The sequence below is a fragment of the Aulostomus chinensis genome, chromosome 18 (assembly GCF_037954235.1).
Source record: "Aulostomus chinensis isolate RoL2024-O1b breed Wild chromosome 18, RoL_Achi_v1.0, whole genome shotgun sequence".
Classification (NCBI taxonomy): Eukaryota; Metazoa; Chordata; class Actinopteri; order Syngnathiformes; family Aulostomidae; genus Aulostomus; species Aulostomus chinensis.
Genome location: NC_141337.1, coordinates 3,264,605 through 3,280,481, shown reverse-complemented (window position 1 = coordinate 3,280,481; position 15,877 = coordinate 3,264,605). Strand labels below are relative to the sequence as shown.

The 15,877-nt window shown below is 45.2% G+C and overlaps 1 protein-coding gene across 10 annotated transcripts in view; it reads right to left on the bottom strand.

Moving 5' to 3' along the window:
• arhgap23a (Rho GTPase activating protein 23a) overlaps positions 1 to 15,877 on the bottom strand; it is a 57,192-nt gene that overhangs the window by 15,937 nt on the left and 25,378 nt on the right. For 5 of the 10 annotated variants that reach the window (XM_086184644.1, XM_086184637.1, XM_086184639.1 and 2 more), the window contains exons 2-8: positions 11,262 to 11,465; positions 10,026 to 10,097; positions 8,798 to 8,822; positions 8,040 to 8,132; positions 7,104 to 7,182; positions 5,767 to 5,827; positions 1,243 to 2,863 (exon numbers count right to left, since the gene is read on the bottom strand). In XM_086184644.1, coding sequence (XP_086040770.1) covers positions 1,243 to 2,863; positions 5,767 to 5,827; positions 7,104 to 7,182; positions 8,040 to 8,132; positions 8,798 to 8,822; positions 10,026 to 10,097; positions 11,262 to 11,465 — 2,155 coding nt within the window. Of the gene's footprint in view, positions 1 to 1,242; positions 2,864 to 4,873; positions 5,173 to 5,766; positions 5,828 to 7,103; positions 7,183 to 8,039; positions 8,133 to 8,797; positions 8,823 to 10,025; positions 10,098 to 11,261; positions 11,466 to 15,877 lie in introns of those variants that run through there. The other 5 variants (XM_086184640.1, XM_086184646.1, XM_086184638.1 and 2 more) reach the window with 4 other exon arrangements.

The window sequence follows — 15,877 nt, the reverse complement described above, 5'->3', positions numbered from 1 at the left end:
CTGCCCATGACAAGTGGTACATGCAAATCCGAGGAGCTGCAGAGCCCCTTCACTCACTCAGACCTGGGAGCAAGTCCTGACATGTTGCCTCCCACCGACACCAACATATGTAGGCTATAAATGCACATCCGTACCAACAACCTCACAAATCAATCAACGTTGTCCTTTCATTCACTTCTTTAATCTGCTGATTTTTGAAAAAAACCTGTGTAAAAATATTATACAGTACGAATAAGAATACCAAAAAATATTCTCAATCCTTATTTGTTTATTGAGATGTCAAGAAAAAGCACCGCAACACTCCAAAATTGATTGATTTCATTTTATTCCTGAAAAAAATTTTTTATGTTTAACAAGCAGACGAAACCTCAGGTTGAAATTTCTGCTTTGCTCATAAGTAAAATAATCTGCAGTAAGTGCAAGACCGATATGTTTAGAAACAAAGTCCTGAGTATCACCAAGAGGATGATGAGATTCTTCTACTTGAAAATAGATAAAATATACTAGGCAAGATTTTGTTGTTGTTGTTTTTGTTTGCAGCGCTGCCAAACTGAGAAGGCGTCACAGGTGTCTGCCACTGTTGATCAGACTGAAACAGCCGCTGTGCGTCAAAATAATTAGAATACAAATGAAGTGACAACAACAAAGTGAGTAAAACTGACTCAAGAGAATGTTTCCCTTGGTGATATATAATCATATAATTATTAATAAAAAAAACATATGGTTGATTTGTATGTATTTTACTTTTTTGGGTCTGTCACGCTTTGGTCCATTTTTTTCAAACAAACATACCGCAACTACCTTATCAAAAATGTAACTTGTAGTAGCCTAAAGCAAGAGTGGAGCTCTCTCTCTCACCCTCCCGCTCACGTATAAACTCACAAGGAGCGAGACTCCGCCTCATTTCCGTGGTAGGGTGAGGTGATGGGCATCAGGATTAGCAAAAAACCCATCAGATATGATTTAATCAAATAACTAATCCTGTCTGTTGGACTGCCAGAAGTGCCTGTATAATGCAAGGCAAGCATTCACAGACAAACATAAATTAACATAGTTTCAGCAAATGGAAACAGAGAGAGCCTCAAGCCTGAATCGACAGACGAAAAGGAAATTAAAATGATGCATGAATGTCCCCATGTTCACAATTTGTCTGAATTGGAGCTCTGCATTTCCTGCGAGTTAAACTAACAATAAACACTTGGTGTGGATTAGGAGAGGAGACGGAGGAAAGAGAGGGCTTACCTATGAAGGGGATGGAGGCCAGGGAGTCGTCCTCTAAGGAGAGGGGCACAACGTTGCCATTTGGTTTACGTGGGGCTCCGTCTCCTGCAGAGCCAGGGGCCGGGGCTGAATCTAGGGGATCTGGAGAAAACAACGAGGGCTCTAACCCATCAACAGGTAGTGCGTAGTGGGGATGGCGCATGCCGTGGGCATTCCTCCGCCCGGTGGGAGGTTTCTGCCTCATGACCACTTCCTGGGTCTGTGTTACCACCTCTGTCTGCCCCTCTGCTGACCCTCGTTCCCTCTCGTGGTTTGTTGGCCTGTACACTCTCTCCTGGGACTCGGGTGTAGTAGAAGCCAGCGGGGCTGCAGTTGAGGCAGTTAGAGGGGCTGTGGTGCCCTCTGGGGGGCTGGTTTTTGGTGTTGGGTTCCAGTTCAAATGAGGGCCAGAGTATGAAGGGTCCCTAAAAGAGTGAGCTTGCTGCATGATGCGGCCTGTCTTACGGTAAAAAGAGGGGCTGTAGCTGCGGTAGCCCACTGGCTGGTCATCCATGCTCTGCCCTGGGGGAAGCCGCCTGTTCTTGGGGGCCGCCTGCTGGGGCTGGGGGTGGGTCTGTGGGGGATGTTTAGAATGTGACTGTGAGTGTCTGGGCTTCGGAGGTGCCTGTGAAGCACCAAAATGGCTTCCGTGCCTCTGGTAGAGATCAGTTCTAGGGGGTGGCTTAGGGGCCTGCTGGAGCCACGCGGGCCTCTCAAACCGAGGTGAGACTAGTCCAGCTGCTGCTCGGTCCAGCATCTCTAATGAGTGTCCATGCCGATCGTACTGCGCCAGCAGGTTTTCAGAGCGAGTTCGAGTATAGTTAGAGGCAGGATGGCCTCTATCTGGGCCCCCCTCCCACTCTCCATATGACCAGTAAGGGTCCCCATGGGGCCCCGGTCCCGATTGCTGCAGTAACAGCAACGTGTCCTGGGAAGCGCTGTGGGGCCAGGCACCTGTCCGCTGCTGCTGTCTCCTTGACTCACTGAGCCGGTCCTGAGAGTAGCTGCGGTGGCGGGTCTGCATGTTGCGTCCTGGGCGCTCAGGCACCTGGCTGTAGTACCAGTCAGAGAGGGCCTGCTGGCACCGCTCATTGCGGCCGTGGCTGAGCTGGGGCATGGGAGGACTGGTCCAGGCTGAGCTGGACTTGCGTGGCTGGGCCTGTGAGGAGGTGGCAGAGTGGTGGTTGTGGTAGTGGACTTGCAGTGGGCTGGATAGAGGGCCTCCTGACGAGGAGGAGGAAGAGTAGGAGCGCCCTCTGGTCTGGCCTTGAGGCTGCTGGCTGGTCATACCATACTGGATCTCCTCTGTGCGGTGGGCGGGACTGCTGTGACCCACACCGCCGGGCTCTCCTGAGCGCCCCTCCTGCCAGCTAGCAGGGCTGCCAACAGCAGAGCGGTTGTCCAGGGGTGAAGAGGGACTTGAAGAACCTGGCCAGTGACTCCAATTATCCAGTTGGTTCTGGCCCATAGGGGTAGACGGAAGAGCTCCGGTAGTGGGTGTGGTCTTGGTGCGAGGGTAACAGAGGGGAGGTGGTGGCGGGAGGTTCTCAGCTCCCCCTGAAAAGGGTTCGTTGCCTGTCAAGTAGGCATCCTGGGAGTATGCCTGGGAGAGGAGGGAAGACATTTGAGACATGACATGACCAGAGAAATCTTAAGCAGGTGAGTGGCAGACTTTAAATCAAAATGTGTTCTTACTGTAAACAAGTTTGACAACTGTGAGGTCCATAACCATAATTCTCTCTGACAGCTTCATGCTGTCTTATAGAGTTATGTGGAAACGGCCTTTCAGCTCAGCCTCTTTGCAGTTTGTCTCCAGGGCCTCAGCTCTCAACGCTAACTAACAAACTGCAGGAACTGTCTTCAGTAAACGCTGCAGTGCCACACTGGCGGATTCACCGGCCTGACGGTTGAATCGGCTGATTTTTGCCTTTCACAGATACGTGGAAACCGGCCAACATGTTGGCTGACAGGAAAGCATCTATTTTACAGGTTATAATGCAGGGAAGATGAGATATCAACTGTCCGCAGTCCTCTCAGCTAGCAAAGAATGTTCTCAAAATGCAGGCTAACATTAGCCACCAGTAATGCCAAAGAAAACGTTTAATCCAACAAGCACATCGTAAGGACGTGAACTCGCTTCGCATAATGCTCCTATAAAATTAAACCTTACGAATGCAAAATATTTTGATCACATCATTGGATTTGACTTGTGACTTGTTGCATCAACCAACATTTTTAGAATATTTTGGAAGGCATCATCTTAGCTTCAGGAAGAACACTCGGAAGAAATAAAAAAACAGAAAACATAACCTGTACGTTGTACAGAACGTTCTCAGGATATTTCCAGAGCTTAACATCTCTAGCTGTTGCTACATTAGCTAGCTAGCTTGTTAACCCCACAGCTAACAACCTTGTCTCGAGTGAAAGCTAACGTGTGTGCATCTGTAAACTACTACAAAATTAACCAGTTTATCTGCCAGTGAACGCACATGAATTCACTCAAAACTGAAGCAATCGACTTGATGAAAAACAACTTTTAAATCCGTTTTTTCCCCAGTGGAGACGCTGAAAGTTTCTCCTGAACGTGCACAGCTGCGACCCACAAGTTTGCGACCATTCTCAACCGCGTGTTATTACAAAACATGACCAACAGCTCAGTCTGATGTAATAAAAGTTCAGCATGAATCTCGAAGCTTGACAGAGTAACATAAGTGGTTTAGTTAGTTAGGAGTAGTGGTCCAAGTATATCCACTGAAGTCATGAGCTTAAGTACAATGAAAAGTTACTTGATTATTTGGGCCCCACTACGTTTGAGGGATGTATAACATGACCGTTTATTTGCACATGCATTATGTATGTAAGACCATTCCTAAGTTACAACATTCGAATGCTGCACCCATGTACATGTAAAATAAAGCCATAGATATAAAAGAGAGAGGTCTCCTTGTGATGGAATATTTTTCCATTGTGGTTTTGATATGTTTTAGGGCTGGAGGTTAAAAACTAATATAATATTTAACAACTAGAATGAGAATATTCTGAGGCCCCTTCTTGATGTCAACAGGATATTTGCTATCACATGTAGAAGTGTGATTCAATCATTTTTCAACCTGACATGTCAAATGTTTTGGAAATAAACCTCCGAGACATTTGACTGAGGCGACTATCTGCTTTTTCAGCACTCAGATTTAGACAGAAATGTTGCTAACCGTGACTCGCAATAGTGGGAATAAAATCCTCGACACACGATCAGATCTAGACACGAATGAACACATAACAACACACGGCCCAGGCCTATCATATGTAACGTGTTTACTCCTAATATAGGAATCCAGCATCGGTTGAGCTCTACACTCCACGGCAGCCAGCAGAAACTACATACATGTACACACTGCACACACACACACACACACACACACACACACACACAGGTGCTTTAAGAGTGCCAGTTTCAAAAACAAGTCCTGAAATTAACTAATTACCTAAGCAAGACTGACGGTGAAAGCATCACACTGTCGTCATGTCATATGACCACAGAACAATCGTTTTGCTTTTTTTCTTGACAGAATAAAGCAAACTTAAGTAGACACACTGAAAACTTGTCACGGTTTACCTAGTTGATCTAGGCGTCCACACGAATCCCAAAGCTTTCCTTAATTTGTAGTTTCCACAAACACAGAGGAGAAAAACCAGAGGGTAAAGCAGGAGACTTCTCCTCGCACCTCACACACACTCCTGCTACTGTTCTTCTGATTTTACGCACTCCCGCTGTTAGTTATATTCAGACTTTTATGGCTTTCTAGTTTTCTATCAGTTGGTCTTCTTGTTTTCTCCTCTCACGGATCCTTCCAAACTCCCTCTCATTCTCTGTCTTTCTCCACCCTGTGGGAGTGTGGAAGGAGGCGCAGCACTGGTGATGTCATGCTAGGAATGCAGTAGATACAAGCGTAGCAGGCTGGGGAGGAGTGTAAAGACAGAGGAGTGGGTTTGTGGGGTTAAGAAATGTATTAAACTTGAATTATGAACCGTGTTCTTGCCTCTTTTTTACAGCGGCACTGATATTTCTGGACCTGTGTGAAGGATCATGGAAATGTGGGAATCTGGTTTTTGACATGTAGCTCCATGTTCATGGGAAGGGAGAGGGAAGGTGCATGTCTGATCATGTGGGCGTGCATGGAGCAACCTGTGGAGCGACAAAAATATGCTGTACATGGGTGTGTGTACCAACATAGAGCTACTTTTAAAAGCTGAAGCCAGTCAAGATGGCGCTTCAATGAATGCGTGTAATAATCTAAACACAGAGCAGGGAGCCTCTGAGTCATTCTCAAGCCATTCTAACTAAATCTCCACATTCTTGGGCAATGATGGGGTGAATCCTGGTTAACTTCTGCAGAAATATAATGCCCTGCAGCGTCCTACAATAACACACCACTCATGTTTTGTTTTTGTTTGTTTTTTGGGGGGGGGGGGGGGGGCTAAGGTGTGTAAAAAAAATCCCATACTCACACTTACCAACTGAAGCACGTCTTCATCTTTTGGCATAATGGACAGTTCTAGCACGCTCTCACTGCAAAACAGAGAGAAGACGACACACAGGATTCAGACCAGGCTGATAAACATACCCATCATCCTTGTTCTGTTGCTTGACAGAATATATGACAAACAACCTTTGCTGTCTCAAGTTCTCTGGCTATTTGTTCCACATTTTGGAACCCTAAAAGCTAAAAGCAGCTTCACCAGGCTCGGTTATGTCTTTAAATAGCTGTTAATTAAAATACGGTGAGTCTGCACTCTTCAAATCACAAGTCAAGCACTGCCTGACCGCCGTCTCAACCTGAGTAGACACTCAGACTTTTACTCTGTTTTGCACAGGATTCACCCTGTAAGGCTATCGCAAGAGGGACAAAGACCAGTGTGGTCTGAACCCAATTCGATTCGCCCAGTCCTGAAAGTACAAAAACACAGACTTCCACAGAAGAACCCATGAGCATGCGCTACGTAGCCACTGGGTCATGTATCATCTCACATCTCAACAGTGTCACTGCACAGCAGAGCCCTCTTCAAGGGAAATTCCAGTATATGTGTCAAAATGGTTGACAGGGACCAAAATGTTTTGAATTATCCCAGTAGTGAGTAATAACGCCATGACTGCTGCTGTGTAACATCATTAGCTAATCTGTCAGGAAACAAGGACACGCTCAGATTGCTGTAATAGCGTCTGACAACATCACCGAGAGGAGAAATAGCATTTTGCTTAGTTGATCACTTTTGGTTACCGGTATCGTGGGGAAGTGTGTTTTGAAATGTTTATGGGAGAAGTCACGTTAAATTTGGTCAGAGCAGAGCATTTAGTTGCCCACCACATGGAGAAACTGCTGATTTCAGTTACACGTTTGTCGGACACTGATGACAACAAACATGGTATTGGCAAAAACACTTTTAGATGAGGGACTTCAAGCCCAGGTTGGAAAATAGGGTAATTCCCCTTTAAATGAGTGCAACACCAGCCAACTGAAGGCCATTTTCCTAGTTGACCTCTGACCTCTTGATGACTTAGGGGTGCTAAAGAACGTCTGCAATTCAGGAGGGTTGATATGAGTATGAACTGTCATTCCCTCCAGCAGTTAAAGATTGTAACCTTCATCAGCCAAACATGATTTTCTAATCTCTCTCTAGTGCATCGCAGTTTAGGGACGTGCAGCGTAGTAGAGGCCGCTGCTTCAGGCTACTCTTTTAAAAAGTTGACGTCATGTCTACTGTAAGCACTTGAAGAAAAGCCAAACATTACATTGAGGAAGTCAACACACCTAAGACTTCCATCGCTGACAGTCAGGAGGTCTTACCTGTTCTGAATGAGGGCGATCACCTGGGAGTACGTCTTTCCTAGCACACTCTCTCCATTCACCTTCACCAGCCGATCGCCTGAATAAAACACACAAAGTATTGTGTGAACGCCACACACTGACCTCTGGAGGCAGGTGCAAAACAAGAAATTCGGAAAGAGATTTATTTTACGATGCATCAAAATTCACAGAATCCGTATTTGCACGTGTGTAAACCCTGTAGTTTCATCATTATGATTACGGAAATAAAAGCCTCAAATCCAGCGCAGATAAGAATAAATACTCACTCTCATCTGAGCTTTGATCAAATCAAATAATCCCTCAAATTATTTGCTCCAGATTAAGCCAGTAACAGCAAGATCTGTTTGACTGTCAACATCAAACACGTCACCACAACTTTTGTGAACGGAAGGCTCCGGAAAAGACGCTGGGTAACGATGTGTTCACAGTTGTGTGCGTTCATGATGACTCGGTGCAAGCTCAAACACATACAAAGCGCGTTTGTGTGTTTGCATATGTTCATGCTGGCATGTGATTCTGGATGTGACAAGTTGAGTTCAAGTGCACTGGTGCTTTACACGGAGCACTGGTTTGGTTTGTCGGGGCTGCTGGGAGAGGATCGCTGTCCTTCCAAGCAAGACACAACAGGACAACCTCAATAGCTCTGTCACATTGAAATGCACTCGAGAGCTTGAGTTGTCATACTGGTATCTAGTCGAAGCCAAAATCCTCATGTAAGTAGCAGGAAAATTTCATTCTTCACACTGTATTGGTGCTAAAAAGAAAAGCTAACCGCCCACTCAGCCTCTTTCATATCGCATCATCCTGTCTTATCTGCTCGTCTCTGCAGCGTCACGTGACCGGCGCTCTCTTCAACAGATTTCCAAAGCAAATGAGTAAGTATGTAAATGTCCCTGTGTCATGTGTTCTTTGTACCTGTGCACAGGCCTGCCTGGTGGGCCGGGCCTTTGTCTCTCACATTCTTGACAAAGATGGTGTCCATCGGCTCCAGTCTTCCTTTCTGATACCCTGGGTGATGAAAGAACGACGACGCAAATGAACCTTTGTGTGTGACTTGTGAGTTTTAAACTGCAGCAGGGATCCAACAGTGATAAAAAGACAATAATTAATCATCATCTACAAAGGAGGCAAAGGAACTTGTTGGGGGGGGGGGGGGGGGCGCAAAACTGAAACTTTACAGTGGGCCGTGGGGTAAAAGCAAACACATGCTGTGTTGTTTGAGTACTACTCTTTCTCTCTCTCTCTCTATTTCCCACATAATTCACTTGCTCCAAAAACTGACATCCTGTGCAAAGTGTCACTGTGGTGCGTGAATATAATATAATATATGAAAAAGATTTTCCAAATTTAAAGAAACATTTACCTGACAAAAAAGAAAACACCATAAAAAGTTATTTACAACTTCATGTTTTTTATATTTTTGAAAAATATTTCATTATTAGGTGTTTTATTTTTATTTTTTTCTCTTTACATCCAGCCCTAATCTAAGGCGTCCTGATGATGTTTTAAGATTGACTTCGGATGTAGTTCTGCAATATGTCCTGTAGGGGGCAGAGAGAGGCTGCAGAGCAGGGGTGACAGGAGGGAATACAGAGGTCTCTCTCCGTTACATCATCATTAACTGTACATGGTTTTAGTTGAGAAGAGACAGGAAATAGACAGAGAAAACTCACCTTTTCCATTACCGTTCTCCTCATCCTGCAAATGTAAGAGACAGACGGAATTAATGATCAAATTCACTTCAAACATAATCCTAGTTGAGTTTCTGACTTGGAGGTGTGACACAGAATCCTGATTCAGGATGAAAGGTGCAAATCACTCCGATTAATCACTGTCAGCTGCACTGAGAGGTTTTTTGTTTTTGTTTTTATTTTACCACATTGACAGGAGCAGATATTCTGGGTTTGAATTGTGAGATTTCATCACAAAGGCATTTAAGTCAAGCAGAGCAAGACTTGACCAGAGACTCGAGCTCAACATCTCCTCTCACAATGCCGACTACCCAGAATGACCTTCACACGATTAAAAAAAAAAACGAAAAAGAAAAAAAAAGAAAAGAAAAAACGCCCTGCGTGTTCCCAGTTAAATGTTTGTCATGTGAAATGTGCTGTGGTGGACGGTGAGTTGGTTTATAGATGACAGGAAGCGTTCCAAGTATTCTTTATATCATTTTAAACTACAGGCTTCCTCAAACGCCAGCGACTTGCTGGACCCTCCAGCCAAACCTCCCTGAGACACACCAGAGTTTATGAGCATCAGTGTTGAGGTGCAAAGACTTTCAGGTTGGACCGTCTGCAGGTACTCATGACATCATACACACACAGCTGTCTGCAGCGAGGATGCGGGTGGGGACATTTGTTAGCTTATCTGTTCACCTCCACACACACACACACACTAAGCTGAGTGGACAGTTTGGGTTAGGGGCACGGTGGGCTGACTGCTGCCTGGCTTTGTGCTGCGCTGAGTGGGCTCATTCCTGGCTCTGCAGACAATGGTGGAGGGTTTAGAGGCAGAGAAAAGATAGCTGCTGACCCCAGAATAGAGCCCAGACCTGGGGACACTCGACAGTGACCAGCCCGGGTCTGATCACATCCAGGGAGCAGACATCCGCAGCGACAAGAAAACTGGTCAGTGATGCTATGTAGAAAATGTGAAGCAGGCGACTGGGAGCATTTACTCATCTGCAAATTCCTGCAAAATCATTGAAACTGGCCTTAACAATAACGAAGTAACTCTAATAAAAGCTACGAAAAGATGTAAACCATAAAGTCTATAAATTTGGATATATAAGACCTTTCTTGAACATTTCACACAAAAGTCTTTCATGAGGCAAAAAAAAAATGAAAATAATAAAAAAGCGTTTGGCACTATATCATCAATCAAAACTTAAGGAGGTCTTACTTGGCCGAAGCTACAATTCTCCATCGGGTTTGGAGAAATCTGGCCTTGTAGTCTTTTGTATAATCCTGCTAACTGACAAGCACAAAAAGAAAATACAAAGGTAAAACGACTCTAAATATATTAAAGTTGTTCTTCAAGGTGCAATCATTCAATTCCTTCTCCACATTCTCTACTCTGCAGAATAAAAAAGCTCTCAGCCAGCTAGAACCATGTCCTTGTTTCACATTACTGAAGACACTTGAAGACTTTCAGGACCTGCTGACACCACGAACGAGTGCCCAAGTTGTTCCTGCAGGCCTCTGATAATCGGACACTTTCAGAGTAACTTTGGGAGGTTTCCACGGGGGCTCTGTGGCTCTGATTGTCTCCAAACACCATGTGACCCTCGAGGCGGAGGAGACGAGGACAGAACCAGAGCCAGAGACCAGCAGTGGGCCTATTGTCCGGGTCTGGCCTGGTGCTGCCGGGCAGCGAGTGAGTGGTACCAGACTAACACAACAGACCTCATTCAATCCGTACTTCTATCTGCAGCTGCTGCATGACGGGGTGGCAGAATAATAATAGATGCCTTGTTCCAGCTGCCTCACCCCAAACCAGCCTCCATATCCTTCAATTTCACATCTGGAGACGTTTGCCCCCACACCTCAAAGAGCTAAATAACCGCTCACACTGAGGCTCATTCCAAAACACCAGCACCAACTCACCAAGGACGGAAAACAACTGAAAAACATTCAACGAGAACTATTTTCAAACCTGTTTGTGCATCTCATCCACTACTGCTCATTATATCCTCCAAGATGTAATGTTCTGGTTTTACCAGTGGAAGCCTACGTCTTGATTCAGTTAATGGACCCTTTAACAGTCTTCCCCTGCTGAGGTCTTTGTCTCTAATCGACGAAACCTGTATTCTGCTTTTGTCTGAGTTCGTTTTGCTCAGCTCGACCTCACTGACCCCCAGCTGCAGTATGATTAGGGTTATCTCTGGACTCCAATTGGCTCCGTCCTGCGTTCAGCCAGTGAAACGAGAGGCTTACTGAAACCCTTTTAAATGCTAGCTAGGATGAAATGGAAACCATGTGTGCTATAAAAATAAACCAGGAAGTTGGAAAAGGGACTGGATGACACTAGACTGGAAATCCACTACACCAGTCTCTAAAACAGTTCATATGTTCTGTGCTGTTCAAGACCGTAGAACCCAATTTAAGATATTTACGAATGTGTCCACCTTTGGCTCACCTTGAGGTTGGTGTGCAGGGCTGACTCGGGAGGGTAAACGATGAAGTGGCGTAGCGTGAAACCAAAACCCTGCGAGTTCTTATGGAGAACCAGCGTCCGGGGACCCTTCCAGCCCACGCTGCCCCCCTCCCTTCCCGACCTGGCCGCCATCGGCGGCCGAGGGTTGTCACTGGCTGAGGAGAGACCATCCCTCCGCCCCTTCGCCTGTGGAAACACAGATAGAGAGATTTGGTGAGTTCAATCATCAATTCATCAGTTTTACATTTGATTATATAGAAGAGTAGAAGTTGAGTGCAGAACCACCTCAAGGCTAATAACCCCTTTTTCTGATAAATGCAAACCCCCAACTGAAACGTCATATCTGAATATATTTTCTCATCCAGCAATATTAAAGAAAGTGACTTCATCTTTGGGGATCTTCCATTGAATGTTTCTTGGACCCTCCTCCATCCAGTTTCAACAAATCTGGCTGGGTAGTTTGTTTGTGTCCTGCTGACCCAAGTTGGGCAAACAAGCAGCATCACTGCTACAAACATTTATTTAACATCAGCAGAGTGAAGTTGTGTGTCAGCGGTCAGTCAGGCCACTTCTTCCATCCATGCGCATTCCCAGTTCAGATGAGTAACCGTGTGTTGTGTCTGGCTTCTTTAACCTGAGGACTTTCAGGGCCTGCAGACATCATGTGAGTCTGAGAGCTCAATTAGATCCCGTCGGCCCAAGAGCACCTGAGGAGACAGGTGTGGCGAACGCATCACACAACCACACAGAAATTATAGACAGAAGTCAAAATCGAGTCTATTTTCTGCTGTGTAGTCATTCCTGCTCTAACAAAGTGGAGGACAAAGTAAATATTACTTTCATCTCATGCCAGTTAATTACATTCAAACAAGAGACTGCTGTGTTGCTTATGCTACAATTATCACCCTCAAGGTAAAAATATGATAGTTTTCCTGATGTACCATGCGACTGCTGGGTTTCACATCAGCTGCTTCTCTCCAGCAGCCTCACAACGGTCATCCATAAACACACCTGGGCGGCCTGCTATCAGGCAGAGTCCACGTCTCCACAGAACCACTGGGGTACTCAGGAATGTAGGGCTTGTGGACCACGCTGACCTTGGTCTTATCAAGGTCCGGAGGGAATCTTCACAGACGGCGTGGAAATTAAGGACAGATTCCCACCAGCTCTCTAAATATCTCATTCCTAAATGGCGAGTAAATAAGCTCACAGCTGACAGACACATGTGAGAACTCTCACCCTCCCGCTGCCCTGACGACCCACATCTGTCAGTCAAACACAATCACCTGACCAAACAGGCAGGAGCGAGGAGGAGGAGGAGGAGGAGGAGGATGAGAAGGAGGGATCCATTCTCGTGTCATCGCAGAGGCCAAGCCTGCTGCGGTGTCTAGTGCTGCTTGTTCTCTATCAAACACCAAACATGACTGGAAGGGATGCATCATAAATTTTGGGAACCGACTCAACACCGCAATCACCCATGTGTCATTCCAGCCCCTGTCACTCAATCACTGGTACTGCCTGCTACCGGCTAGCATTCACTGTACTGAATTTTACATCACATGCTAACAATCATGACTGATTGCTGATTCATTTTTAGTGCCAAAAACGATGAAATTACCGAATTCCCCTGAACTTTGAATGTGTTTTTGATGATACCCTCCACTATCGCTATTGGACACTGACACGTAGATGTAAATAAGACACTTACAAGAGATTTTTCAAAGGTGCAGCAGGATGGACGTGTCGGTGCAGGCCTAGTAATTTCAATTTCAGGACAAAATGGAAGTAAGTGTTCTTCATTTCTTGCACAAACTGCCAGAGCAGACTGAGAAATCTGAATGAAAGAGAACCCTGTGCACAGGGTGCAGCCAGAGCAGCATCCATGTATGTCTTCAATTAGAGATTGTTCAACTCCAAAGATAAATAGTCAGCAATTGCAAAAACAGCCTGATTACCTTTTTTAATACGAGTTTGTTTCAACAAAGAAATACTCCAACACGATGGGGGAAAAGCAGTTTTAGATACAAATACTCAGCAAAAGTACCTGGCAGATACTGAGCAAAAGAAAACACGGACATCACTTGTTACAAGCGACACTACGTGTTGAGCTACCTTCAGTCTTTGCCGCAGCAATTATACTCTGAAGTTAATCTAAAGATTACTCAGATTACTACTCAGAGTTCAACCTTTGCACAAAGTTAAATATAATTTTGAACCCTTGCTAACCAATCAAGAATGCTGAAAAATGTGTACGTAAAAGTTTAAAATAAACAACAAAAAAAAAGCAATAGTATCCGACAGCTGCTGACAACAGCCATTAGCAACCGCTGTTTTTAACACACATGAACGCTTCAAAATTCGTAAGAGCAGCATTTAATGAAAAACATTATGGCAAAAAAAAGTAACGATCATCTGACCTTACTTCAGCCAAAAAAAGACAAAACATGGAATGTAAGAAAAGTCAACAATGCTAAACTATCTGAGGGTTTCAGCGCTCGTCTGTGTGCTGCTCTATCCTGTCCTTCCTCAGGTAAGCAGAATGTGTGTTTCTCAGTTGAAGTCAGACAGGCTAATGTGGACCTGTAGACATCTTAAGCCTAACATTACCAGTTAAGACAACCAACCTTCCCAAACTATCTAAACGAAAGTGTTTTATGTCAGCGGGTGAGAGGTGGGTGTGTCAGGGGCGCCCTCAAACACGCACACCCCGAGACTCACTTCCTGTTCACCTTCTACATTCAAAAATGCTCGCTGACGCACAGCAGGCTGTCTTCACCCTGGCAAACGCACAAACACAGACACACACACTTGACCTGGCAGTCACAGAGGCAGCCACACAGCGACAGGAAGTGGCAGGCTAGAGGCAGGAAGTGGGGTAGCGGTGCAGGGCAGGATAACCAGACACTCCTATAAATAACTGCTCTTATTCTCCATCGTGGCTTCACTCCTCTCCGTCTCCCTCACTCACCTCACCTCCCCTCCCCTCCTCTTCTCCTTCCTCATCTCTGTTGTCTCCCCTCATGTATTCATATCATGGAAATCCAAAATTTTACCGCAAGTTTTCTTCTGACTTTTCTTTTGCTTCTGCTCTAAGAGACCACAATAAATGTTGCGTCTGGTTTCAAATATGTCAGTAGCTTGCAAATACTAATTGTCCTGTCTGGGAAGTTCAGTAAATACCTTTTTGGACAATTATGTGTGTTTTCAGAAGGGCCACAGAGCATATTGTGAAGCCAAATTTAGCGTGTGTTTCACGGCTCTGGATACATAAATCCATGTGACAAGTCTGGCAGTCACAGTTAACTGAAGTTTTAATGCTGATATGAAAATGACTGGAGCAGGAAAAAGCCAATAGCTGATTAATCGTTTGATATCCCAGTGCAAGAAAAGGACACGATCTTTGACTCAGAGCCAATCATCAATAGCCTGAAAAATGTATCAAACTGGTGTTCTATGAAACATAAAGTAAATAACACCCCCAAGAGATGCGAAGTGAGAGCTTAATAAAGATGTACAGGAGGGAGGTGGAGGAGTGCTAAGGGTGTCAAATTTAAAAAAATTAAAAAATCATAATGAAAGAAGAGGCCGAGCGTGGAATAAAAAAAAGGAAATGAAAGAGAGTGAAAGGAGAAAGAACACGGAGTGAATTCCTCAGAGGGAGCGGTTTGGCTTGGACAAGTTGAAACATAAACTGTAACTGGCTGAGGAGGCAGAGAGAGAGAGAGCGAGAGAGAGAGAGAGAGAGAGAGAGAGTGAGTGAATGAGAGGAGAAGGATGAGGAGGATGAAGAGGGGGAGGGGGAGAGGGAGGAGTGTCAGGCCCCTGCGAAGGACAGGCTCCAGCACGCTGGTTTCGACCACATGGCCCCTCCCAACGCTGGGAATACCAAACCCTGTGATTACCCAAAACACACAGGGTCTGACTGGGTCTCTGAGCCAGAGCAGATTCCCACTCCGCTGGTCCCGACTGTGAAGGATCTGTGTTTGGAATCGGTTGATCTACCGAGTCTACAGCTTCCTTGCCTGAGGCCCGATGGAATCCTCTTTCCTACCTGTCACCTTGACTCGACCACTTTGTCTGATAACAGATTAGTTTGCACCCACAAGCTAAAAAACTTGCTGACAAGCTCTGGCCTCCTCATGCACTTGGCCATTCGCTTTAACCAACAAGGCACTTGGAAAATTTTCTGTGGTTTTCTGTCTAAACTTCACTTCCTATGGAGGCTTAGAGCACAAACCAGGGAAACCTTAGAAGACATTTAGTATTTCCTACACTCCAACTGGGAAGCTTTCCTTTTAACATCTTGCTTGCTTGAAATATGGACCCATTCTCGCCTGCTGAACATGATTTTAATAGACGATACTCTGGTTGCCCTTAGAACCCCCAGATGGATTCCATGACCTGAAAACTTTGTCATTAAAAGACACACTGGGAACATTTTTCCTTGAAAATGTAGAGCAGCTATTAATGCCACCCAGCAGCTTTCTGCTTCCAGGAGGTTGTAGAGCGGCAACAGTTAGTCTCCTGAAAGAAAAGTACCCAACAACTGTCTCTGCTGCAAAGATGTATGAAATTTTCTGGCTGCAGATTCATCAATA